The following is a 24,219-nucleotide window of genomic DNA, read 5'->3' as shown; positions in this document are numbered from 1 at the left end:
CAGAAAAAGACCGCAAAAGGGAAAAAAGCGCGGTCAGCGTGGGGCTGCGTTGGATATTCAAAAATTAATTGAAAAAACAGGCAAAGAGTTTCATTGGCCTAGAGCAAATTACCTTGGTCCAGGGACCCGCCTTCAACAAAGACTGAAGAGGGGTGACCGAGGCATCAATAGATTAGACGAATTAGCGAAAATCCATGACATCGATTATTCCAAAGCGAAAAGTTTAAAGGACAAGTGGAAAGCGGACGATAAAATGATACGCGCTATTACAAACCTCCCAGGGAAGAAAACCAAACAAGAACGGATCGTCAAAGCCATTATGCAGACAAAACGCAAACTTAAGCTGTAATTCTGTTTGTTTTTTTATTCACTTAATAAAAATTTGTTGTTACAATTGAATTGTGTCTTATTCTTTCTTAAAATGCAGTCGAATCACGCACTGACTATCCGATTGAAATTGAACTAGTGTCCCATTTAATTCTTTGAACGTGATTTCAACCTCTTCCCAATGATTGTCTTGTACCTCGTAAAAGTTTTCTCGGGTGGGTGAAAACGCATAGCGTTGTCTTCCTTCAGGCGCATAATAGACTTGGCCTAAGGATTGCGTGACGGTCACGCTGTTAGCGGTCACTTTGGCTGAGACTTCCAGGGGTCTGGGGTAGAGGTTTAAGGCATCTTCAAAACTTTGATTGAGGTTAATAAAACGCCAATCGGAGAGAGTACTTAAATGAAGCCAATTGCCAAGTATTTGGGTGGGTTTTCCCGTCTCCAAGGAACTGGCTCCTTTAGTGTGATTGGGGTAGCTATGTACCAAATTTGGTCCCATGCTATCGGCTTGATTAGACTTGGTATTTATCCAATGCAATGTTTCCGCCAACGGTTTGTAGACATAAATTGAATTGTCCGTATGGCTATGAGTTAAGACGAGTTCCGGTTGCACACCGTCTTTATTCCACGCTAATGTATGCCAACGGGCTGAACTAAACTTAAAACCATCATCCAAACTAGCGTGCGCTGTTTCTTCTATTCTATGTTTCACTGTATTAAAAAAATCCACCCCTTCATGACAGGCGCCTGCTTTTTCCCATTCACGTAAATCACTAGCACTGATATAGCCTTTTTGCGACACACCGGATTGATTTGCTTTTTCAGTCTCAGCCCATAATTCCATTAAATTCACATCGGCACTCTGCAAGTCTTTAAATAGAGACATTTTAGGCAAAATTGCCGAAGCAATTGAGACTTTCCATCCTTCCCCGTGTAATCTTAACCCAGGTTTGACTTTAAACTGATTTGCCACATTACTCACGTATGTTTGGGTGACATCGCTTACGAGGGTTAAGTAAATGTTCGACATGTTTACGAAAAGTAACTTGACCAACCCTGTTCCCTCTATTTATACAAACAGAGACCACACCAATCAATTGTGTCGCGAACTTAGTTTATTAAGCCGTTTTTACCTCCCTTCGATAAAACGTTACAAATCCTAATTTAATTTCAAAAACAAAGCATGCAAAGGGTTCGCGCTTCCAAGCTACTGTACCCCTATAAAAACTACATACAAAAGCTAAAGCGGGTTGGCGCTACCAAGCAAACCGTACCCGCACTATTTTTACAAATCCATTAAAAGTTTCACCTCTGCTCCAAACCAATTGTAGCCATACGGGGTCGAAGAACGTGTAGCAGGGTCAATGATGCGTTTATCAAACACCAGCTGATAATGTTTTTTACGTTCCGTGAGTTTGATTTTCTTGGTGACCTGATTGCGTTCAAAAAAATCAGGAATCGTGATCGCCATTCGACGCGCTTTCTCCAACGGTTCGTCTAACTCTTTTAAAATGTTTTCTTTCATCGTGTAGTAATTTAAGGTTTGTTTTGTCTCATAATTGAGAGAAAACCCACGTACTTTACATTCGACTTTACCTTTCTTGGTCAGGTAACCATAGTTTTTCGCCCCGCCACTGCAAAATTCCACGATCACGTCTCCGTCAATCTCGTCTGTGAATTCCCCCAAAAACGAACCCAGCGGTAGCTTGTCTTGACCCCGCTTGGTTTTATAAATGACCGAGTCTGTATCGTAATACAAGACTCGGTCACCTAAAAAATCAAGGGCATCGTAAAGCTTGAGGCGAGCCAGCGAAGTCGTGAAGGCCGCGATGAACACGTTTTGCTTGAACGAACGCTGGTATTCGTCTTCCGCTTTGGTCACCACCAACTCCATGACATCTTCAGAGCAGATACGTACACTGTGAATCTCATTCACCGGGTCTTCTAGCAGCTGAAACAACTGTGAGGGTTGGGTGATGCAGTGCGTCACAGGCTTGTTCTGTCGCTCACCAAATTTCCCCCATAAGCTGAAAAAGAAAAAAGTAATGTTATTGATTTCTTAGTATGGTCCGCACATTATAATTTTACAGTCTGCATTGCTCCTTACATAGTCTAAAACATTTCACGAATTGAAATGTACAGTAAAACACTGCAATGTAAGTTTAAAATCTGCACACTTTTTCAACATATTTCCCATACAAAACACTGTAATTTTTGATTTGTAGTGTGCACTTGTGTTTGCACAGTAGTAAACATTTCGCGAACTCAAATTTGCAGTAAAACACTGCAACTAATTTTTCTTAAGTGTAGACTTTGACTGCAACTTAAACAATTTAATATAACTAGTTACCTGTTCAAAAGTAATTTCGCAATGCTTCTTCGGCCCGGATTCACAGCAATCTTTTCAGGATCCAGCTTAATCCCCTCGTGTTCTTCATATTGCTTTACGTATTCTGCTTTCTGCTCTGGGGTTTCTACACCTGCAGGCCATCCGGCGCTTTCCTGTTTAAGTTTCAACCAGGTATTCACGTAGCCAGCGAAAAGGCCTTCACGTCTATTTTCTTCGGGGAAGTGCCAGACTTCATGGATCTTCACAATCTGATATCCTTTCTCGACTGCCTTCTGCAATTCTGGTGTGCACCAAGTACCTTTTAGCATTCGCTGTTCTCGGGTGTGACCACACATGTTGGACCGCTCAAGCAATGGTTTTTCTAACTCTTCGGCAACACAAGACCTGCAAAGAGGAAAAGTAAGTTTTCCGCCTGCTCTCACGGGCAAGACGGGGTGGTACAAGCGTTCCGGAGCCAGGATATCGACTTGAGCGATACCAAAATAATCGTTAATGTTCTGGTTTTCTGGACGAAAGATAATCTGCGGGAATCCCACTGGATAAGTTCCATATTTGTTAATACTTGGATACAAGCTTGTAAAATCAACATAACTAATCTCCTCGTCTTCTGCTGTTTTAGCGTACAGGGTCGCAGCGCCCGTTCGACCCCCAAAGAACGCGTCTCGCGGCTCAAGCGGCGGGACAAATTCGAAGTTTGCTAGGAATTCGGCCAGCTCAGGATCGGTTTGTTTCTGTCGGGCAAAGTCGCACCCCCACATTTCAATGACGGTGTAACCAGCGTCTCGAAGAAGAGCGGTTTTCTTCAGTGTGGCTTCGTAGACTTCGAACACCGTTCGGTCTGGATGACAGAATCGCTTCATATTGCCTTGCTTCGGGTAACATTTTCGGCAGCCGTGATAAATGCAACCGTGGTACTCGTAGACCGTATTGCTAGCTGCATGATAGCCATCCACATTGTAAGACTGAGCCGGGGTGATGACTTTAGCTTCCCCATCCAGTGAATTTCGTACATGCTGAAAAATAAAAAATATATATCTTTGTTACTGTTTCCTGCGCGGGCCGCAGATTATAATTTTACAGTCTGCATTGCTCCTTACATAGTCTAAAACATTTCACGAATTGAAATGTACAGTAAAACACTGCAAATAATTTTTCTTAAAGGCAGACTTTTTACACAATTGTCTCATACATTTCCTTCTAATTTTTGATTTGTCCTATGCATGGACGTTTGCAAAGTATAAAACAACTCGCGAATTGAAAAATGTTGTAAAACACTGTAACTTACATTTTTAAAATGCAGACTTTGACTGCGACTAAAAAAATTCTTACCTGAATTCCGCCGCCAATCTTGGCATTTTCAAACTCCAACCACTGCAATGCTTCGATGCTTTGGTTTTGCTGGTTATGACGCCAACCGCCGAGGGGTTCCAACGCAATGGTGTAAGGTTCCAAAAACTTTTTCTGGAACACTTTGAAGGCGGTGCTCGCAATTGTGACACATTCAATGGTGGGATTGATTCCTGTTAGCTCCATCATTTCGCTTCCGAATTTTTCCATCGACTGAGTTAAGACTTTCACATCACTTTTCAAGTAGGCGGACAGTTCCTTTCGGCAATCGAAGATCGCTCCGCTTTCGACTTTGTCTTTGTGCCAGGAGAAGAATTCCTTGCGCCGTTTTTCCGTCATGCGTTCAGGGTGGTATTCTTCCGCTTTGGGATATACACCAATGTAACCCAGCTTGTCTTCACAGATATACGAATACGGAAAGAACCCCTTGTGAGCTTCCGTCAAATTAAATGTGGCAGGCAAGCGTTCCAATGGCATATTAAAAAAATTAAGCGAGTCGCGAAAAATCATATTACCACACTGAAACGATAAAAATTTTGCACCCATACTCAACACTTTTTCCACCTTGTACCCCTTATAATACAACAACTGCAAAATAAAAGAAGAATCAAACCCACGCATATTGTGTGCAAACACAAACACCTGCCGTTCCTTCAAATCTTCCGTGACCGTTTTAGCCATCACATCATTCAACATATCCGAAGCCTTCCCTGCCTCGCGGTAGCTACCTCTCACATTCACATACTGCCAGCCCACACAAACATCTTCAAAATCCCGATTCTCATCCAAACTACATTCAAAATCAATACAACAAACAAGGGGTGGCGGTTTCTCGTCTTCTTCTTCTTTTTTGTTTTTCTCGGCTTTTTCTGCTTCGACCAGTTCTTCCAGAAGGGCTCGGTCTTCTTCGCTGAAGGCATCTGGTTGCGCTGTTAGAAGGTCGCTTAATTCAGATGTTAAAGGCTGAATATAACACTGATGGTTGGGGCCGACTTTGTCTCTACAGTTAGGGCAGCGATATTCCCCGCAAACATGCTTCCTTTTCTTAGAATTCTTGTATACTTTGCAACATTCAGGACACTTTTTAAACATGCCGCAAACGGCGCTTTGCTTGTGAGCGGTAAAACATTGTCGTCCGTAAAATGACCGACCACAGTCCTTACAGTAGACAAGTGCACGCTTGTTGTCTTTAAAATCAGGACATTTTCCGTTTTTTCTTCTACAAGCTTGACAGTTCTGTCGAGAACAATTGTGATGAGCCGAATCTTCCTGATTGTAGCCTTTGTTACATTTGTGACAGTAATAGCTGCGATTGAGGAGAGCCGGCACGCTTCTTAATCCGTGAAAATGATGTTCGACTTTCAACAGACACAGTTTTTTCGGGGCAGAATCAAACGTCTCATCGTGGTACCAGAGAGCGCCACACACCCCTTCAAAGATTTTAATCTGGTAACCTTGAGGGCCGAGATGTTCTTGAATTCGTTGAATTTCAGGTAATCCACACGGTCCTTCGGGAACACCGGTTTCTTGATGAAGCATGTAGGCCAGATGTTCCTGCTGCCCACGTCCTTGAGAAATGTTTTCATACCCCGGATCTTGATCCACATAGGCTTTGGTCGATACCAATGCGCGGGCGAAACACAGGTCATCTTTGTTTTTGATTATAATCACGTATCTTTTTGCGAGCAACTGTTCAAACGACTTGTTGCCAGGATTTTTTTTTCGGGGTCTACCCCCACGCTGTCGGTTCTTGAAAAAGGACAGTTCAGCGTAAAATTCACCGTTGGCGGCATCGAAACTTTCCGCGGAGTTTAGCTGTTTGGCAAGTTTTTCCAACCATTGACGCGTTAAAGGTGAACCTTGGATCCACTCGCTTAAAGGCAAACGGGGGCAGCTGGTCCATGTATGTGAACCCGTGCTGTGATGAATCGCCATGGAAAGGGAATAATCCTCCACATTGGTAATGCCATTGCGAGGATCGCGAATAAAATTGATTAAACCCTGGTGAAATGCTTGTGCGACGGCTTCACCCTGAAATTCACCATTCGGAGACCGTAGTTGCCGAAGGGAAAATCGAACATTCATCTGGATAGCGACATCACGATGAAACGAACGCGGGGGTCTGACTCGCTCCATATTAACTGAAAATAACGGATTCCCTCCCTGTTGATCGCTCTGGCGTGAGGCGATTAACAGATCGGTTTCATCGTCTGAGTCCATCAATTCTTCACCTTGACTCGGTGTCCATTCTGTCTCATCCTCTAAAAAAGAATCGAGACTATCGTTCATCAAAGCGAGAATATAAGGATCCATGATTTTCGAAGATCGTTTTGGAAAAGCTCCACACAGTAAGACAGTAAAAACTGAATGACGCTCAAAGAGACGCGGCTTAGCTAAATTATCTGTGGAGTATGTGTTTTGAATGTCATTAACTTATCCTAAACAAAAGGTTGCCCAAGATTGCCTAATGACCTATTTTCCCTTAGTCAGCTATACTCTTTGTTCTTTTTCTAATTACTTTTCCAACTGATCCCTCAAGACTAAGTCTTTGTTCGTTTTTCTAATTCATTTTTGGCTGAGTCAGCTTTACTCTTTGTTCGTTTTCTAAGAAATTTTGGCTAATTCAGCTTTACTCTTTGTTCGTTTTCTAAGAAATTTTGGTTGATTCAGCTTTAATCTTTTCTTTTTCTTGAGTGTTCATTAAGTTCTAAGAAAACCCCTCCCAGCCTGAGCGTTGATTTGACAATCTCAGGGTGTGTTCCTTTCGGCGAATCGAAAAACGAATTTTTGATCCTACATTTGCCAGATTTCGCGGTCGAAAGGAACGTGAAATCCGTTTTTGGATTCACCGAAAGGAACACACCCTCAGTTCATTTCTTTTTTCCCCAAAGACACAAGTAAATTACACGCAAACTTAACTTTATTTCATTTTACCTCCCTTCGGTAAAATGTTACAATAAGATTCTTAAATAGTGCAATAAGAGGAACGTAATTTAGCCGCAAGTCAGCTAAGTCCTTTTTAAAGCACTTAATTACAAACGGGATTCAAGAAAAATAAATTAATACAGCTCTTCATAATAATCGCGAAAAAAACCAGGGAAATTCTAATTTTAGGTGAGCGTAGGTTCGCTCAAAACGTTCAATCATTGTTTCAATACCAGCAAAAAAAGGATTGTCAACAAGCTTTAAATCATCGATCGTTACATTTAAAATTGTGATACGAAAATCAGTTGTCTGCCTATTGATTTCAATCCACTCTGTAAAAGGATTTAGCGGTGAAAAACGGATATCTTGCATCACTTTTCTAAAAGAAACCCAAAGAATTCATTATTCTCTGTTCAAGATTTCTGCGTCTACGTAAAGCGCTAGTGTGTCTATATAACTTAAAAAGTTTTCTTCGCTCACTTTGAAAATCAACGGCTTCATAACGATCATGACGCATCTGTCCTTCAACGGATAACCCCTCAATACAAATTCGAATACACTGAGAACAGTGTTCTTGATTAAAGGAAAGCCACTGTACTGAGCTACAGCAGCGACGTCTCTTAATCTGCCTCAAACATTTACTAAAAAAGAAGTAACAAATTTTACATGAATTCCAAGTGCCTACGAATGGATGTATAATAATAAAGACGAATTAAACGGGCTTCCCGATTTTTATCTACAAATTTCTGTTGCCTTTTCGCCACAATTCCATCCAATGTTAATTGTGTGCTTCGAATTCTTTTACAATGAGGACATGGAGCTTCTCTGTACTTAGCATATTTAGTGGAAACCCATTCCGTTTTATGGCAATACGTATTCCATCTTCTAAGTTTCACCTGGTTTATACAATTTCTAAAAAAGATAATTCAACAAGCGCGTTTAAAAACACGTTTTTACAATTCAATCATACAACGTTTGGTCTTGACGCTTAACCAGGTACAGTCTTTAATCCAAAACAGGGATTCCAGAATCGGTCTAAAAACACAACATTAACTAGAGTAAATTGTCGATTTGTTTCCACAATCGATTTAAAAACGCAACATCGCTTGGGTATATTTTTGAGCTTGAAAACAATGTTTCGATAAAACACAAATCTGCGTAGACAAACCTGAAATTGACGCGATGTTCTTCTCGAAAGCGATTCCTGTCTTCAAGGTATTGCTGCTGTTGTAGTTGTTGGGCAACTGGATGCCATGGTACTAGGAAGGTTTCTGCCATTAGTCCTTTATTCGGAACTGCGTCAAAGGCGAGCTGATATAATGTCTTCATCTTGGAAACAGGAACAGCAACGGATTGGAAGTCTTGATACTGTGAAGAGCAGAGCGGAGTGACTTTTCGCAAACTTAGCCTTGCTTTATGCTGTTCATGGGAGATTCACGCTCATTGGTGCGGGGACAACAAATGCGGCGCGGCAAAAACTGATTACCTTTTCGCCGTTCTTTTAAGTTTTTAAACCTTAGCGGTAAAAAAGTTCGCTGCTCTTTTAAGTTTAACGGTGGACGGCAAAAACAATTACCCTTTTCGCTCTTTTTCAAGTTGGACTCCTTTTGTTTTCGAATTCTGTTTTAAGATGAACCAGAAAAAATTTTATTTTCAACGATGGCTTCGCCTTTTGAAACCGAGGGAACGTTTTTGACACAACAGCAAGCAGATCATATCAACGAGAGGCATGTATCAAAGAACGAACATTTGAGAGCCTCTAAGTTTGAGTCACAAATCGATTTAGTCGATTTGTTAAAGACTGTCTCCGAACTCACCTGGGAACATCACGAAGACGTCTCCGTCATACACGAGGGCTGGAACGAATATCATGGACACTTTTATTTGTTCGTGTTTAAACTAAACCGGCAAATTGGTACAGATCCGGAAGGCTTCCCTGCCAAACACATTGCCGTCTACTATTCTGAGAAAGTACCAGGCGAGAAATGGCAAATAATCTCAGCCTACCCATTTAACTATGCGTACCATTCCCAATTTCTAAGTAGGAAAAACAGATCCTACTAATTCGTCTTTGGACGAACCCACAAACGGTTTTTTTAAAAACCACCAAATGATTTAAAGTCAATGACCAATAATGAGAAAGACTAGTTTATTTTTTCTTTTTCTTTCGTCGGGAACGGGCTTAGCGCAGTGCGTTAAGCGTTAGTACCGACGACAGGTAACTTTTCATTACGTTAAAGCTTACGGGTTCAATTCTTTCTTTCTTTCAGGTCTTCTTTTTTTCTAAGACCTAGGAGCAACATTATTTTAGCTGACTCAGCGAGTTTTCATGCAAATTTTGAAGCGCGCGTGAATTAGCATACGAAACCATCCACTGGAACGCGTTTCTTATAAAACTACACACACACACACACATTCTAGGAACTTTTAGATTGCTCACGCTGTAAAGATGTCAACATCTAAGGAAGTCGGGGATGCTTGGTATGGCTGTCAAACAGAAATAAAACATCTAAAGGCTCATATTATCACACTGAAAGAGACTATTCGAATCCTCAAACGAAAAGAGATCAGAAAACAACAAAGAGAGAAGAAGAGCGACGCTGAGAAGAAAGAAGTGAAAAAAGAAGAGAAGACTTTGATCTACGATAATATGGTCGGGGACCTAGATATCTTATGCGCTAAATGTCAACGCTATCTGAAAACACTGTAATAAATTACTTTTAGCATTAGATCTTTATTTTTCTTTGAATAGCTTGTAGCGGCATGGTAGCATGGTAGCGAAATGTAAGGTACGGGAATCAAAACCTCGCTATGCCCTGTTTTTCTTTAATAGAGACTCTATGGCCGAATGGATAAGGCGCTTGACTACGGATCAGGAGATTCCAGGTTCAAGTCCTGGTAGAGTCATTTTTTCAGAAAACGTTCCGAAAAAGTTCAGAGCGCTCTCCGAGCGCCATCTTGAATTTTTAATTTGATTGACAACTTAGAACAATAGCCTTAAAACAATAGCGGCGGCGGCATCCTTTGAGTGGCCAGGAGCCCACCCTAACTACTGTCCTTATTTAGCATTCAATTGAAGTCATCACATAAAACTTCTTAGATATAAATTGATTGGTGCTGTCTTTACCGACAGGGTCTTGATTGTCTCGATTACCACTCGATCACATGCGACTGTGCATAGGATTGTTGATAGTCAAACCCCGGTTTACGAACACCCGCTTAATACGGACACCTAATTATTACGGTCGGTTTCTATGACCACCTCAGTGTCCGCATTAACCAGTAAACGGGATTTGACAGTATTCCAAAGATATCTTTTGGTCCCAAACGTGCAAAACTTCATACAATCTCTACTGCAGTCAAAACCCGTTAATAAGGATACTGAAGGGGCCATTAACAAGAAGGGGGGGGGGAGGTGGCATTATTGACGAGATCAAGCAAAACTAACTACGAGAGAACGACTGGAGAACTGACAATTTGACTAACAATAGACGACTGTTTAACTGTGACAATAGACGGATCGAAACGCACCAATTACTGATTACGAGTCTTCATAGCCAATAACATCACGGCTTAACTGACAGACGACCAATAACATCGCAGCGTGACTGACCAATCAGTCCAACAACCAGAGTATAATACCGTCAACTGACGTGATACAACTCACTTTGACTCTGAAGATGACTACGCGCAGGTTGTCGAAACGTCAGTCACTGTCAACAACAACAGTCCTATTCAGGACTAAGTTCACCCGGACAATCAAACTCAACCTACTTTTGATTATACTGTATAATAATACAAACATCTCTGAAATCAAGAGCTATGAGCTTGACTCTTTGTTTTTGACTCTGTGTTCTTATTGATACAGTAAAAACCCGCGTATAAGAACCTGTTAGGCTAAGGTTGTCCTTTTAGACCCCTTTTACTTCTTTTGAGAAATTCAGTCGAACACTGAACACACAAATTTAATAGAACAAGCTCTACCAGTTAGTAAAATGAAGATAAACCGAATACAATGTTTAAATGTTGTTTGTGAGACTTGAGGTATTTTGCTTCATCCAGATACTGCACAGACAGCAAAGATTAAAGAAGACGAGCTTGTGTATAGTGAAGCATTTGACGGCAAACCCAAACCAGTTCCCGCGTCTGATTTTGTAGCGTACTTCAAGAGCAAGGCCATTAACGGAGCAGCTGTACTGAGAAAAGAATTTAAGGCAAGTCCAAATTATGCATGCCATTTCATTAGTAACCATTTGCTAGAAATACTTGTCTCGCAAACCCTCGCGAAACCCTGTTATCATAGCGTCATTCAAGTTAAGCCAAGACGGCCTCGGTTAGGAAGTGGATAGTTGACCAGCCCCGGATATTAGATATGAAGATTCTGCCTACTCGTTTCTTCCTTTTCTTCTTTTTTTGTTCTTTACATGAAAAATAACACATAAATAAGCACTTGGCACGATTTTAGCCACAGGATTTACTTTTATTGTTTAAAGAAGTTGAAAAAGCATGTATTTTCACCAAACTATTGGCTTGACCACCTGCTACTTATGACGTCATATCTCGTAACCATAGCAACTCACCACTAATGAACTTGTCTCAAAATCTGCGCGAGGTTTGAACGAACAGCCACAGAAAACGTCAGGTGCTGATGTTTTATCCCCTAGGAAAAAACTCAGAAAAACCTTATGGGGGGAAGGGTGGGATCCACCCCCTCCACCCCCCCCCCCCTTCTGCACGTCCGAGGGTTAAAATAATTACTGATTTATACATCAATTTAGGTATTATTACAGTAGCCGGATAAGAAGACGAAAAGCTACCTCTTATTTTAGGACAGAACACAACCTTACGTTAAAAAAAGTGATAATTGTGCTCTCAAGCATTTCCTCATTAATCGATGTTGTCTGTCCTAATGCCTTCTCTGCAGGAATTGCCTGGAGGCATGCTTTCTACCTATGAGGTTGCAACGAACAACAAATCTAAAAATCGTTATGGTAACATAGTCACCTGTAAGTTTGTTTATTTATTTATTTTTTAAATTATTTTTTCACTACATCGTTCTGCTGACTTGACTTCATATTCGAGTATCCCCGCCCCAAAAGAAAAAAAGCGGAGACCCTTTACATCCCGGCTTTTTTGAAAGTGGTTTGAACTAATGAAACATGCGACATAACATTTAGTACTTGTATCAATTTTCTATCGCTAATTACATTAAGTTACAGTTCATGATTAAAAGGAATAACACATACGATAAAGGGCGATCACGACTTTTGTTTGCGAACTGAAATCTCTAACATCCCAAGTATCACTATTTTGATGTTTATAATTTGAATTTAAAAGTAAGATTACACACCATAATTTTCGACTCTTGTTTTTAACCCCAGCTAGTAACGTTCTCGAAGCAGCGCCGATCTCCTGGTTTTGGGCCCCCAACGGACTCAGCGAATTTCGAATTTCCCTTCAACCTGATTGGCAAATTGACAAAGGCTTTCTAAACATGTAAACAGGCCCTGAGACAAGGAGTCACTGACTCTAAAATGATAACACAGACAAAGAAAAGCAGTTATTAAAACCTCTAGCAAGTGTTGTCTATGAACCTACTTTTTTAATAATCATGGGGATTTGAATATAGTCAGCGTGAATGGTTTTCAGAATATGTAGGTTCAGGATAAGAGAGGAATTCGTGAATTAAGATCGAAGCACGCAAAACACGTCTGCACAGCTCAGTGCACACGTGAGTCCGTTTGAGGACCTTTTAGATCTGCACAGCTAGAATAACGGTGAAGCTAATGGATAGGTTGTGGTCTCAATAATTATCGTTCTTGTGTTCTTCTTCTCATTTTGTTTGTTTATTGACAGATGACCATTCTCGCGTTATCCTGGGAAAAGAAGATGGCGATTCGAAATCTGACTACATCAACGCCAGTTACATTCCGGTTCGTATATTTCTGCGACTAGGGTGCTTAAACAATCAGGAAGACGACTGCAGTGAAAATATCACTGAAAAAATGACTTTGCGTTCTTTCAATCTTTTATCACGTCTAATAAAGTCTCGCTCAATTTGTCATATGTAGGCGAATTTTGCTAGAGTTAAATTCTTAAGGACTGCATCCACGCTCAAAACTTGATAAAGCAAAAATTGTCGTCTTCTGTCCACGTCCTCCATAAACATCGCATTTGCAAGTTTTACGTCATAGTTCTGTCGTGGACGTCAAAGTAATATGCCAATATGTGCGCCTAATGCACCTACAGTGCAACAATCAATACCAAGCCATTCTTACGCAGGCTCTTGCCATTGGTTGACGATACACTGGTAAATGTACATGAAAACTGTTCCCTGCCACTAACAGTTATTTCATGGTGATTTTTTTCTTCCTTAGACATACGACGAGAAGACAATGAGTTACATTGCGACTCAAGGTTCGCTGAATTTTCCCTATTCTGATTTACATTCGATTTACTTAAGAAAGTTAGTTACTTGAAAAGCTTACTCGTTCACTTTGGAAAATGCCTATGGCTGCATGTGCATTTTGGCTAATGGAAACTTTTATTGTCTTTCAAGGTCCAAATAAAGTAACAGTCAATGATTTCTGGAGAATGATTTGGCAAGAGAACTGCCTTAGCATTGTTATGCTGACAAACACGGTTGAACAAGGGAAGGTACGTTTGTAAGATGGCAAATTCCAGCTACAGCAAAACCTGTGCATATAGACAATTGAGCAAAGGGAAACTGGTCGCTCAATGTTTGACGCTTAGTATTTAATGATTAATAAGTTTTAATCAGTAATTCGGCTACTTTGTCCACGATGAGCCGTGTTTTCTTTCTTAAGTTCACTCATGCCAAAACAGCCAGGCTGCAACCTCGAGGCATGAAAACGAGGTTGCGACGATTAAAGGCAACCACTAACAGGCGAAATATTTTGATAAATAATAAGTTAAAAGGGGGAGGTGAAGTGTCAATTTTAATATAGATTTTTGTAACCAGCGTCCTGGGATCTTCGAGAAAAATGTTCTCATTCTCATTATCGTTATCATTGTCGCTGTCTTTGCCGTCATCGGTGTCATTATTATTATTATCATCATTATTATTATTATTATTATTATTATTATTATTATTGTCTTTGTTGTTGTTGTTATTGTTAATTGAAGTGAAATGTTTTTAATTCGAATATTTTTTTGATTAAATGAAATTTTTCTTATCAAAACTAAGTGTTTTTTAACCCAAAGGAATTGCAAATAGTGTTTTGACGGAATAGGTTTTTTTAAAGCGAAATAATTGTAAATAGAATATTAACGGCTAGCATTGTTATCCGTACAATTATAAATATATTATTGTTATTTATTATTATTATTATTATTATTGTTGTTGTTGTTGTTGTTGTTATTATTATTATTATCATTTCTACTGCTTTTTTTTCCTTTTTCAAGTTTTGAATTTAATTTTGTTCGTTTGATTTCTGCCATCCTTTGCAGACAAAGTGTGAAAAGTATTGGCCAGAAAAGACTTCCAAGTATGGTTCCGTCACAGTTTCTCTTCAAAAGACTGAAACCTTTGCAGATTATGTCATTCGAACATTCACGTTGTTGAAGGTAAGCTTATACCAATAGGAAAAAAAATACCATTTACTCATTTATAGAAATAAGCAGAACTCGATCGCGACAAGTGAGCCTTCTCAAACAAACGATTCCTTCAAACACCCGTGACAACTCCCCCCAATTTTATTAGAGTGATTTTACTTCAGCTTTCCTTTCTGGGTATTATAATAATCGGAAATTTCAATCTGGGCAACTTTGATAATCTGGGTTTTACCCCCCCCCCCCCCCCAAAAAAAAAATGTTTTTCAGGGCCACTACTCTCGGGTGAGGGAGTGAGGTGGTTGGGTTACATCAGTAGTTATTGTATTGGGTTTGCTTTTTAGAGCCTGGGGGGTGGGGGGGCAAGGCTTTGATAGTTTTTGGGTTGGGAGCGCTGCTATAGGCGCCTAGAACCCTTATCCTATACCAGAAGATGCAATTTTCCAACACTATTCTAGAGTACACACTGAAATCTTTACCCCACATACTAGACTGACTATGAAACGGAAACTCCGGTTTTTCATACTGCTAATCAATTTCCCGTAAAGTAGTGACCTAATCCCATACTAAACGTTTTCTGAAGATCCGTTTCTTCACAGCGTCTCATAGCTGCACATGTATATGTCATAGAAGAAAGTGGCCCATTTATTTATTCATTTCAATCATGCCCAGAAAACATGTTGGAGTTGCCATTTTTGGCTTGAAAATGAGCTGGAATCTAACAACTTATGATATTATATCCCCTTATTATGGCAACCAAAACATCGTTCCGATGCACTGGCGACCAGCAATTTGCTTGAACCTTCTCTTTTTTCATGTCACATACCAGGCACTTAATTATCTAGACAACTTGGCTTTAAAACTGCTATACATGTTTCACAACAATTTAATTTACTTAATATCATGGGTGACAAAATACTCCTTAACTTTGGCGCGAAATTTCAACGTTGATTTGAAATTTTTACATGTGACATTACAAAATTGCCGTGGCAACCTTCCGTTACAGGCATTAAAAGACGCTTTAAAAAACCTAAACACACGAAAGAGCACACCAAGAAGGATTCAAACAGGTATTTTGTCGAAAAATTCTCAACTTAAGGCCAAATTTAAGCTCTAAAGTTTTGAGTGCGCAGAGTTCTAGATCGATAATCACTTTTATAAACTTGTCCAAAACCAACGATTGTGAGCGTCATTCGTCATCCATAATATTAATAGGTAATAAAATGGTATACTCGTGAAACTGGGGAATAATCGGGAAATTGTTAGGATTTGGACTAAACGCGCGTGAAATTATTCCCTAATTTCACTCCTCACCATTTGATTACACATAATTAATAGTCCATTTTCGAGTTCGTTATGACCGCTGAATTAAAGAAGTGAAGACGCATTTTTTACAGCCTTAGCCTCAATCTGAAGTAATATATTCACAAATTCCAACGAGAAAAAGTCATTTTTATTACTCTGTTTATTGTGTATATTCAAATTTCAACACTTACTTGCCAGAATTTCTGAATATTTTCCTTTTCGTCGAGGCTAACACTGTATGAACGTGTCGTTAATGTTTTTTAATTTTTAATTCGAAACTGGACTATTCTGTCGTCTAGGGTTCAGAAAAGCGCGAGGTTCTTCAATACCATTACACAACATGGCCTGACAGAGGTGTTCCAAATCACGCCGCAGCCCTTCTGGCATTTAGATGGAAAGTTCACGTTAGGCATCAAATGACGGGAGGACCAATTGTTGTGCACTGCAGGTAAGCAGAGCTTAGAAAATTGAGCATAGGATAAAGGCTGAGCTCCGAGGCCTTCTTAAAAATAATGACCGAGCGCGTAGCGCGTGGTTTTTATTCTTAAGAGGGCCGAGGAACGAGGGTTTTAGAACCAGCAGGTCATTAGTTTGGCCACTAAAGTTTATTATTCGTAATGATGACCCCCTCTTCTACATCAAGGACGTACTCTTCCATTTATTGAAAATAATAACCTGTTCAAAACAATGCAAAGTTGCATTAATGTTTACAGCTAGGAGCCCAAAAGTGTAACCGCTTTTAATTTATTCACATTCTTTCATGCAGACATTAACCAATCAGAAGTCGAGGACAGTTTCCAGCTGGCTTCTGATTGGATTAAATCTGCATGAAAGAATGTGAATAAACCAAAACCAGTCACACTTTTGGGCTCCTTTCTGTAATAAAACCAACAAAATATATCAAAAACAGAGGAATGTTTGATGAGAGCCTGTGAACAATACGGGTTTTTGAAGTTTGTTAGTTTGGTTTTTTGTTTTTGTTTTTGTTTTTGTTTTGTTCTGTTCTGTTTTTGATTTTGTTTTTGTTTTTTGTTTTTTGTTTTTTTCATTTTTGTTGACCTTTAGCTAAGGAGCCTAACAATTACGAATCTAAATGCAAGTGTTTCGGTCGTTTTCAAAATTCTATAGACTTATAAACGATCAGACAATTAGCAAGTCTTAGAAAACGTAACAAATCTTACTATTTTTTCCACTCTAAAAAAAAGTATCAGTAGTGCCAATAGTCACAGATTCATTTTGGGCCAGTCGTTAAAGGTAGTTGAGTATCGTCCCTGGCCACATACTTATTCAACTACTTCTTCATGACTTCTTGATATATAGGGCGTCGTCGAAGAGAACATTCTTAGGTCACTGTTATATCACTACCCTGAAAGTTTTTTAATTGTAACACAAGCGCCAATTAATTCAAGATCACTTTTAAGAAAAATTTCTCAAAAAAATGATCTATGCCTTGGCCGTTTCCTACTCAATCACAAATGTCCCTTCAGGGCTCACTGCGGTTAGCTTTTACTGCTAAGGGACAGTTAACTCCAAAGGGACACGAATTCAAGGCAAATGTGTCCAAAGGTTTCATTTCTGTCAAGTGGTATCTTCTTGATCGACGCTGTTATTATTTCTCCAGTGCTGGAGTTGGCCGAACGGGAACTTACATCGGTATTGACGCCATGTTGGAGAGCGCGAAGAAACAGAACAGCTTGTTTGTTTATAATTACGTGCAAGTTATGAGAAGACAACGCCCCCATATGGTTCAAAAGGACGTAAGCAAATGTTTTTTGTTTTAGCTTAATTTGCAAGTTCGTCTGCGAGCCAGCGCCGAAATCCTTGTTCAGGGCCCCCAGCTGTGTACCAGGGTGGTTGGCCTGTTAAAATAGACGTTATAACATTAGCCAATCAGGATAAAGGAAATTCAAAAGGCACTTTCGCTAATTCGTTAACTGCGTCCGTCAGGGGCCATAATACGGATTTCGGCGCTTATTCGAGGACGTAACTCGCTGGAGTTAGATTACTTCTGCGATGAAGGCTTTTTTGGAATTGAGTGATTTAGTTTATTTTATCTTGTTTTACTTTTAATTAATATTTATCAAGGAGCATCCAATTTAGCAGAGCTAGTTTAAATGGAGCCCTGACACAACACAAAAACAAAGACATTAAAACTAGACAATTAACTAAGTTACAAAGGCAACATGTACCGCAGGCGTCGATGTTTAAAATGGCGTTTTAGCTTGATTTTAAATTCACTGATTGTCTCTACTTGTCCTAATGATTCTCGGTAGGGTGTTGTAGGTCCGAGCACCGTTTATTCTGAAGCTACCTTGGTATTTAGTAGTTTTTTATTTAAATTCGGACCTATTAGGGCAGCTGCTTATTTATTTGGCCTATCAATTCTCTAATTCTCCCCCTTTAACACTGGACGAAATGCAATGAAACTTGACCCTTATTTAAGAACATCTCCCTTTCATTGGTTCCGTTAAAAGACCTAAATCAGCAATATCCTCGTGACATATCTGGAAGCGGGTTTTCTCTTTCCCTCACCCCTCGTATGGGGAAATTGATTTGCATGTCAGGGAGTTAGGGAGCAAAAAATGCTATTGGACTATTAGAGAAGAAAGAGTTCCTTAATCCTGTCATAATGATACAATAAACGAATATTCGATTTACAGGATAGATGGGTAATTTATTAAACACGATTTTTCGATTTCATCCTTGCGAGAGAGGAAGACATGTTCAAGAGAAGAGTTAGGGAGGCCATCAAAATATTTTGTCAGGTTCCAATATTGAACAGAGAAGCTGGTTACGAGCTCTCCGCGATCCTATCGGGATGTTTTGTCACGTGATTCACAGTATAAATCACGTGACAAAATGTCCAAATCCATCACTTGAAAAAGATACCGCGATGGAATCGAAAGCTTGTGTTAAATAAGTTACCGTAAAATTCCGAAAATAAGCCCTGGGGCTTATATTTTTCAAAGGCCCTTTCTGAGGGGCTTAAGTTATCTACGGAGGGAAATTTGCGTTTCAAGTTCGATCGGGCTAGCCTTATAGTTGGAAGTAAATTTACCGTTTTTGCTTTGTTTTACTTTGAGGGAAATTTCCAAGTACAAGCCCCCCCCCCGGGGGGAGGGGGGGGCTTATATTTGGAAGGGCGATTTAACGGAGGGTTTTTTGCGTTACGAGTTTACGGGGGTGGCTTATTTTCGGAATTTTAAAGTATTCATCTATCCAGTAAATTGAATCTTCGTTTATTATGCCACTGTTGGATTAATTTATCTCCGGGCTAACTTGCTAAGTATGTTACATAATCTACGAGTTGCTGCCCAACACTAAAATATCACTTGTGCGTTTAATAAATCCACTTAATTCTCTTTCAGGAGCAATATGTGTTTTTACACCAATCTGTGATGGTAGCTCTGGTCTGTGGGAATACTGAAGTTTCCTCTCACGACTTACAGATAAGAATGAACAAACTCGCCAGAGTTAATAAAACTTCTAAGCAAACAGGATACGCTGAAGAACTAAAGGTATCAGTAGCTTAAAGTTGAGATAATTATAATTATCATTATCATATCATTATCATTATCATTATCACTATCTTTATTACACTCACCTGGATGGTTTGCTGGAGTATTCCTTTACAGACATCACGCCACATCCTGTGGCCTCAGGCGTCTAACATTTTGCAGAGGATTCTGGCTATTCACAGTAATTGAGCACCCTCTCTGTCCACTTACCATTGGCCTGTATCTTGTCTCCTCCTCCTCCTCCTCTTCCTCCTCCTCCTCCTCCTCATCATCATCATCATCATCATCATCATCATCATCATCCCTGAAGGCAAATGAGGGACTACTCGTAGTCTACACAAAAACGTGTCCCTGGTAGAAAGGTCACTCTTCTACCCTATCCACCCCGGGAGGGCCAACTTTTCCCACATTTCATTACAAAACTTGGTGAACCCGTTTACATGAGAAACAAAATGTTTGCTCGGCTTGAAGGGGGACCCGCCTAGCTGGGTCACTCCTTTATGGTGGTAGAGTCATCCTTCTTGCCAGGCCATTTTTTCTCCATATAAACACTTTAGCTCATCCAACCGGGTCAACCCGATCAAGGCGAGAAAATCAGAGCATGCTCAAGCTCTGTTGTCAGCTCTTGGCTCGGGCAAAGGAGTCAATTTTATTCTGATATAAAAAAACCGCTTAAGTTGACTCGGCTGGGAGGGTGCCCAGTACCTTCTTTCACGGGACAACTTTTCTCTACATTAACAGGTCCTTATGATGCCTACATATTTAATACAATGTGTAATCAAACCAAAAACGGGAAAAAAATTCCGATAAGCTGGGTGGCACTTCAGAACTAAGTAAGGGAATGTTTAACAAAAAATACTGAACAATATTACCGTCTTGTGGTGTAAGTTCCTCTCCAAACGTTTCGGGCCTGGTCCTTCATCAGTGGAGTTACAAGTACGTTGGAAGCCGCATCAGAAGCGCCTGAAGATGCGCCTTATTTTTCAGCTTGGCACCAGTCATCCACGCGGCTTTAACTCCGACTTCCATATCCTCTAGGCCGCGGGCAGCGCTGCTCGCGCACTACAATTTTTTTTTTTTTGGTGTTTATTTTTTCTTTCATGGCGTATGCAAATCATGCACAGTTTGCAAAGTACTTGCAACTCCACTGATGAAGGATCAGGCCCGAAACGTTTGGAGAGGAACTTAAACTACAAGACGGCACTTTTGTTTAAAAGTACCTACGCGTTTTAGTGTCTGCAGATAATCGGTGAGTTTGAAGGATCTGAAGAAGAGTCAACGGTGGCGCTTCAACCGGCCAACATCAAGAAGAACAGGTTTCCGGATATTCTTCCATGTGAGTTTATTTCAACTGTTCGTTTCAATACTCATTATAAGGCATGATTCTTGTTATATATTTAATAGCTACAATGAGTAGTTAAATTGGGGCTATGTTGGCCATTTTTTTCCCTCCGTAGTGGATAATGGTCGACTGATTTTAAAGTCTTCTGAACCGGATAAAGATTACATCAACGCTTCGTTTGTTGACGTAAGTACATAATCATTGCATTTTGGTGGGATAGTCTTTAATATCCAACAAATGACTCAATTTTTCTAGCTGCCATTGCGTTACTTAGGTAGAATATCGTCGTTGTAAAATACAGTAGCAGTGGATCGATGATCTCTGTAGACTGAATTTCCAACAATTCTCCGGGCATTGTTGAATGAAATTCAACAATGACAGGTTTTGGTCCAGGCTGTTGAGGGAAGGGGGTAGGGTGATTTACCCATCCCCTCCCTTTACTGATGCAGACAGAATCCTTTGCCGTTACCCAAAACCCAATAACGCTTGAAATCACCAAGCACCTTCCTCTCGAAAGACTCGCCTGCCATTTACGCTTTGAACTTCCCAATCTTTCACTCTTTCTTTTGTGCGATAGGACTATATCCAACGTGACGCGTACATTCTGACTCAAGCTCCATTAGACAACACCATTAATGACTTTTGGCGCATGGTATCACAGTATGATATTGGGACGGTGGTGATGCTCAACAGCCTGGAAGAAGGAAAAGAGGTCAGTTAAATATAAGTTCTCTCAGCTTTAACTTTAATTCGAAAAATATATCCGCAGGTTGGTGTATACCTTTTTTTTTTGGGGGGGGGAGATCATTTTAAAATTACCAGTTATCACTATGTGGCAATGCTACCCTTTTCGCAATCAGTATCACCACTAGTACGCATGTGTAGTTTGCATGGTCAGAATTAAACCTGTTTATCTCAGTATAGCGAAAAGCTCGTCAGAGTAGTGCTTCCATCAGCAGCTTCTTGAGTCGTTCATCGGAGGATATATTAGCTCGAGGGTTTCTAACCAGGCGGTAACAAGGGGCTGGAAAAGACCATGTGAGGCTGCGTTCGATATCTTGAAGAAGTTCCTTCACATCGCCAGCCTGCCTGCAAATAAACAGCAGCGAAAAACAACCAAACAAAAACGATAACAAAGACGGCGACGACGACGATTAGTAATGATTTCAGATTCAAGTTTGGTCGAATTTCACATTTACATGTATGTCCTTTGTCGTGAATTTTATGAACTACTTTTAGGTCTACCCACAATACTGGCCTTCTAAAGGAAGTACGAGGTATGGGAACATCACTTTAGAGATGCTTTCAGAATCCACAACGAACGGAATCACGACCAGGAAGATCAGTATAGCAAATGCCGAGGTATTTATCTACCTTTCTAACTTATTCATAGAATAGATCTGTCACGGTTGTCTAGAATGCCTGTCACGCATTCTTATTCGTTTTGAAACTTACCATGAATGACATCAATTTAGGTTTCTGGGAAACTGCCCACCTACCCCTCCCCAAAGCCAACATTTTGCCCTACGTGAGAAGTAAGTGTTAACGTTGGCCTAGGGGAGGGGCAGGTGGGCAGTTTCCGGGAAACCCAAATTGTCCTGACAAAACACAGCTCGTTGTCAAACAAAGTATGTCTCCCAAGCATTAAAGCAATTGCTAGAAACAACAAGAACAGAACTTAGGCCAACAAGTTTTCAAAAACTACAACTGCTATTCGTTTCAATCTTCTTTGAGTTTCAGTTCCGTCCGTGCTTCCTTTTGTATTTGTTTTGTCATTTATACCCTCTTTTAACGTTTTGAACGGTTATTTCAATGTTTCACTAAATTTGGCAGCGGTTCCCACAGTTTGAATTTTGATAAATTTCGTGACACAGCTCCTTTGCTGTATAAACATGTATACGTCACTTCTGTGTAAATAAGCTAACCCGCCCAAAACTTAGAAAGGTATATACCTGAAGCACCATTATTTCTTTTAGTCTCTCATCTGCATGTTATCTGTTTTCATTATCTGCATATCATTAGTCAGTTGTTACTATACAGGATCAATAGAAGACAACATTCTAGGTGATTTCGATTGAAGCGTTTTCACTCACGTGACCAGCATTTATGCAAATTTATTGGAACAAAAGAAAGCGTTTACATAAGAAAAGAGTTCAACTCTCACAGGACTGGTTTAGAACACCATCATGGCCGCCGTGACGTCATGTGAAAACGCTCTATACCCATTTCATTGCAATGATTGGTTTGAGTGACTGCCAAACAATAGCTTCCCGGTGAGCAATTGCCCAATGGCCAAAGCAGCCTCACTGGATCAGGTATATATCTCAGCGAAAACTTTTCACTTGTTATGTTGACGGTTTAATTAGCCTCCCAAGAAAAATTCGACGGTTCAGCAGCTACAGTTCACTGGCTGGTCAGACCCGAACTCCTGCCCAGATCCCCAGGAAATACTTCGTCTATTGACCGCGGTGCAGAAGTCTCAGCAACAAACAGGGAATGGAACAATTGTTTTTCAGTGCAGGTAAGAAGGACAACACTTATTTGAATGAAGCATGGGTATATAAATAAATAAATAAGCTCTTCATTAATTCCAAAAACAAACGTTCCAGATAACCTCAGCCACAAGTTGCTCGGCACCTTTTTGGCAACTTTTGCTATTTGGAGCAACGTTCTGGCAACTTTTGCCATTCGGAGCAACTGATTATTTTGGGGGTAACTTGATTAAATTTTTAGCAACTTATGGGAATTACAAAGTCCTCCGATTCTATTTAAGCCTTGTAAAACATCCTCGAAAGAAGTTTTCAGTTCTTTGATGTTACAAATAACATTTAACTGCGTGTGAAGTCAACCCAGTGCTCCAGCCCTTCGTCCTAACTTTCTCCCTCTTTTCTACCTTCACTTTTAAAATGGTTTGACCAAAAACGTGTTTCATAAGATGAATCTTTTTCAAAGAATTGTAATATTCTTGAGCAGCTGAATGTCGTTTGGTTGAGTGGATTTGGAAGGATCCTATAAGTTAGTACCTCAGTCTAAAACAGGCTTATGATCGGAGGATAACTTTGGGAGGGTTTGTAGTGGATACATTCTTAGGACAGCTCGCGAGGCAATTGGCGCAAGCTCCAAACTTGCTGATTTGAAGTTCTTAGCAAGGACAGTTGTTGCACTGGGTCAAGAAAACCCACCATTTTAAGTAATATGAGCTCTTTGTTTGCCTAGTCCCAATGCTTTTCTTGGGACCTGAGATGGCGTATTTGTATCACCCGACTTACCACCTGGAAAGATCCTATTGCTTTCATATTTGGAGTAAACAAATCCTTATTCTAATTTTTTTTTTCTACTTCAATTTTTTTTCCACAGCGACGGTGTTGGACGCAGTGGAGTTGCAGCAACCGTAATGTACGCGATTGAAAAACTCAAAAACGAACAAACTGTGGATGTGTTACAGACCGTCAATCTGATTCGCGTAAAAAGACCCTTTGCGGTTTCAAATGTGGTAAGATAAACTGCTTAAAAGTATGATCTTCGAACCCTCT

At 40.2% G+C, this 24,219-nt stretch overlaps 2 protein-coding genes and 1 non-coding gene across 3 annotated transcripts in view; 2 read left to right on the top strand and 1 right to left on the bottom strand.

Moving 5' to 3' along the window:
• The window catches only part of LOC140953982 (receptor-type tyrosine-protein phosphatase epsilon-like), a 239,288-nt gene that overhangs the window by 213,107 nt on the left and 1,962 nt on the right, over positions 1-24,219 (top strand). The window contains exons 10-24 of the mRNA XM_073403370.1: positions 11,012-11,163; positions 11,874-11,955; positions 12,806-12,882; positions 13,327-13,366; positions 13,509-13,606; positions 14,420-14,536; positions 16,126-16,274; positions 17,448-17,583; positions 19,195-19,344; positions 20,578-20,680; positions 20,802-20,872; positions 21,264-21,398; positions 21,926-22,048; positions 23,053-23,207; positions 24,044-24,179. Coding sequence (XP_073259471.1) covers positions 11,012-11,163; positions 11,874-11,955; positions 12,806-12,882; positions 13,327-13,366; positions 13,509-13,606; positions 14,420-14,536; positions 16,126-16,274; positions 17,448-17,583; positions 19,195-19,344; positions 20,578-20,680; positions 20,802-20,872; positions 21,264-21,398; positions 21,926-22,048; positions 23,053-23,207; positions 24,044-24,179 — 1,724 coding nt within the window. The remainder of the gene's footprint in view (positions 1-11,011; positions 11,164-11,873; positions 11,956-12,805; positions 12,883-13,326; positions 13,367-13,508; positions 13,607-14,419; positions 14,537-16,125; positions 16,275-17,447; positions 17,584-19,194; positions 19,345-20,577; positions 20,681-20,801; positions 20,873-21,263; positions 21,399-21,925; positions 22,049-23,052; positions 23,208-24,043; positions 24,180-24,219) is intronic.
• Positions 1,613-8,278, bottom strand: LOC140921754 (uncharacterized). The gene is made up of 5 exons (XM_073371759.1): positions 8,118-8,278; positions 7,430-7,590; positions 4,007-6,426; positions 2,678-3,690; positions 1,613-2,354 (listed from the first exon to the last, which is right to left on the bottom strand). The coding sequence occupies exons 1-5, from the start codon at positions 8,276-8,278 to the stop codon at positions 1,613-1,615; spliced, it is 4,497 nt and encodes a 1,498-aa protein (XP_073227860.1).
• Trnar-acg (transfer RNA arginine (anticodon ACG)) lies at positions 9,784-9,856 on the top strand. Its single transcript has one exon. It is a non-coding gene; the product is annotated as a tRNA-Arg (tRNA).

The sequence above is a fragment of the Porites lutea genome, chromosome 12 (genome assembly GCF_958299795.1).
Source record: "Porites lutea chromosome 12, jaPorLute2.1, whole genome shotgun sequence".
In the NCBI taxonomy this organism is placed as follows: domain Eukaryota; kingdom Metazoa; phylum Cnidaria; class Anthozoa; order Scleractinia; family Poritidae; genus Porites; species Porites lutea.
The sequence above is the reverse complement of the archived record's forward strand: the minus strand, read 5'-3'. Positions and strand labels throughout refer to the sequence as shown.

What these genes read in the sequence shown, in the direction of transcription:
- LOC140921754 (XM_073371759.1), bottom strand. Translation starts at nt 8,278, where the DNA reads ATGAAGACATTATATCAGCTCGCCTTTGACGCAGTTCCGAATAAAGGA. An exon ending in GAACATCGCGTCAATTTCAG is followed by an intron (nt 7,591 to 8,117) that starts GTTTGTCTACGC and finishes CTTCTTTTTTAG; the next exon opens with TAAATGTTTGAGGCAGATTA. An exon ending in GCGAAATTACTTTTGAACAG is followed by an intron (nt 2,355 to 2,677) that starts GTAACTAGTTAT and finishes TTTCTTTTTCAG; the next exon opens with CTTATGGGGGAAATTTGGTG.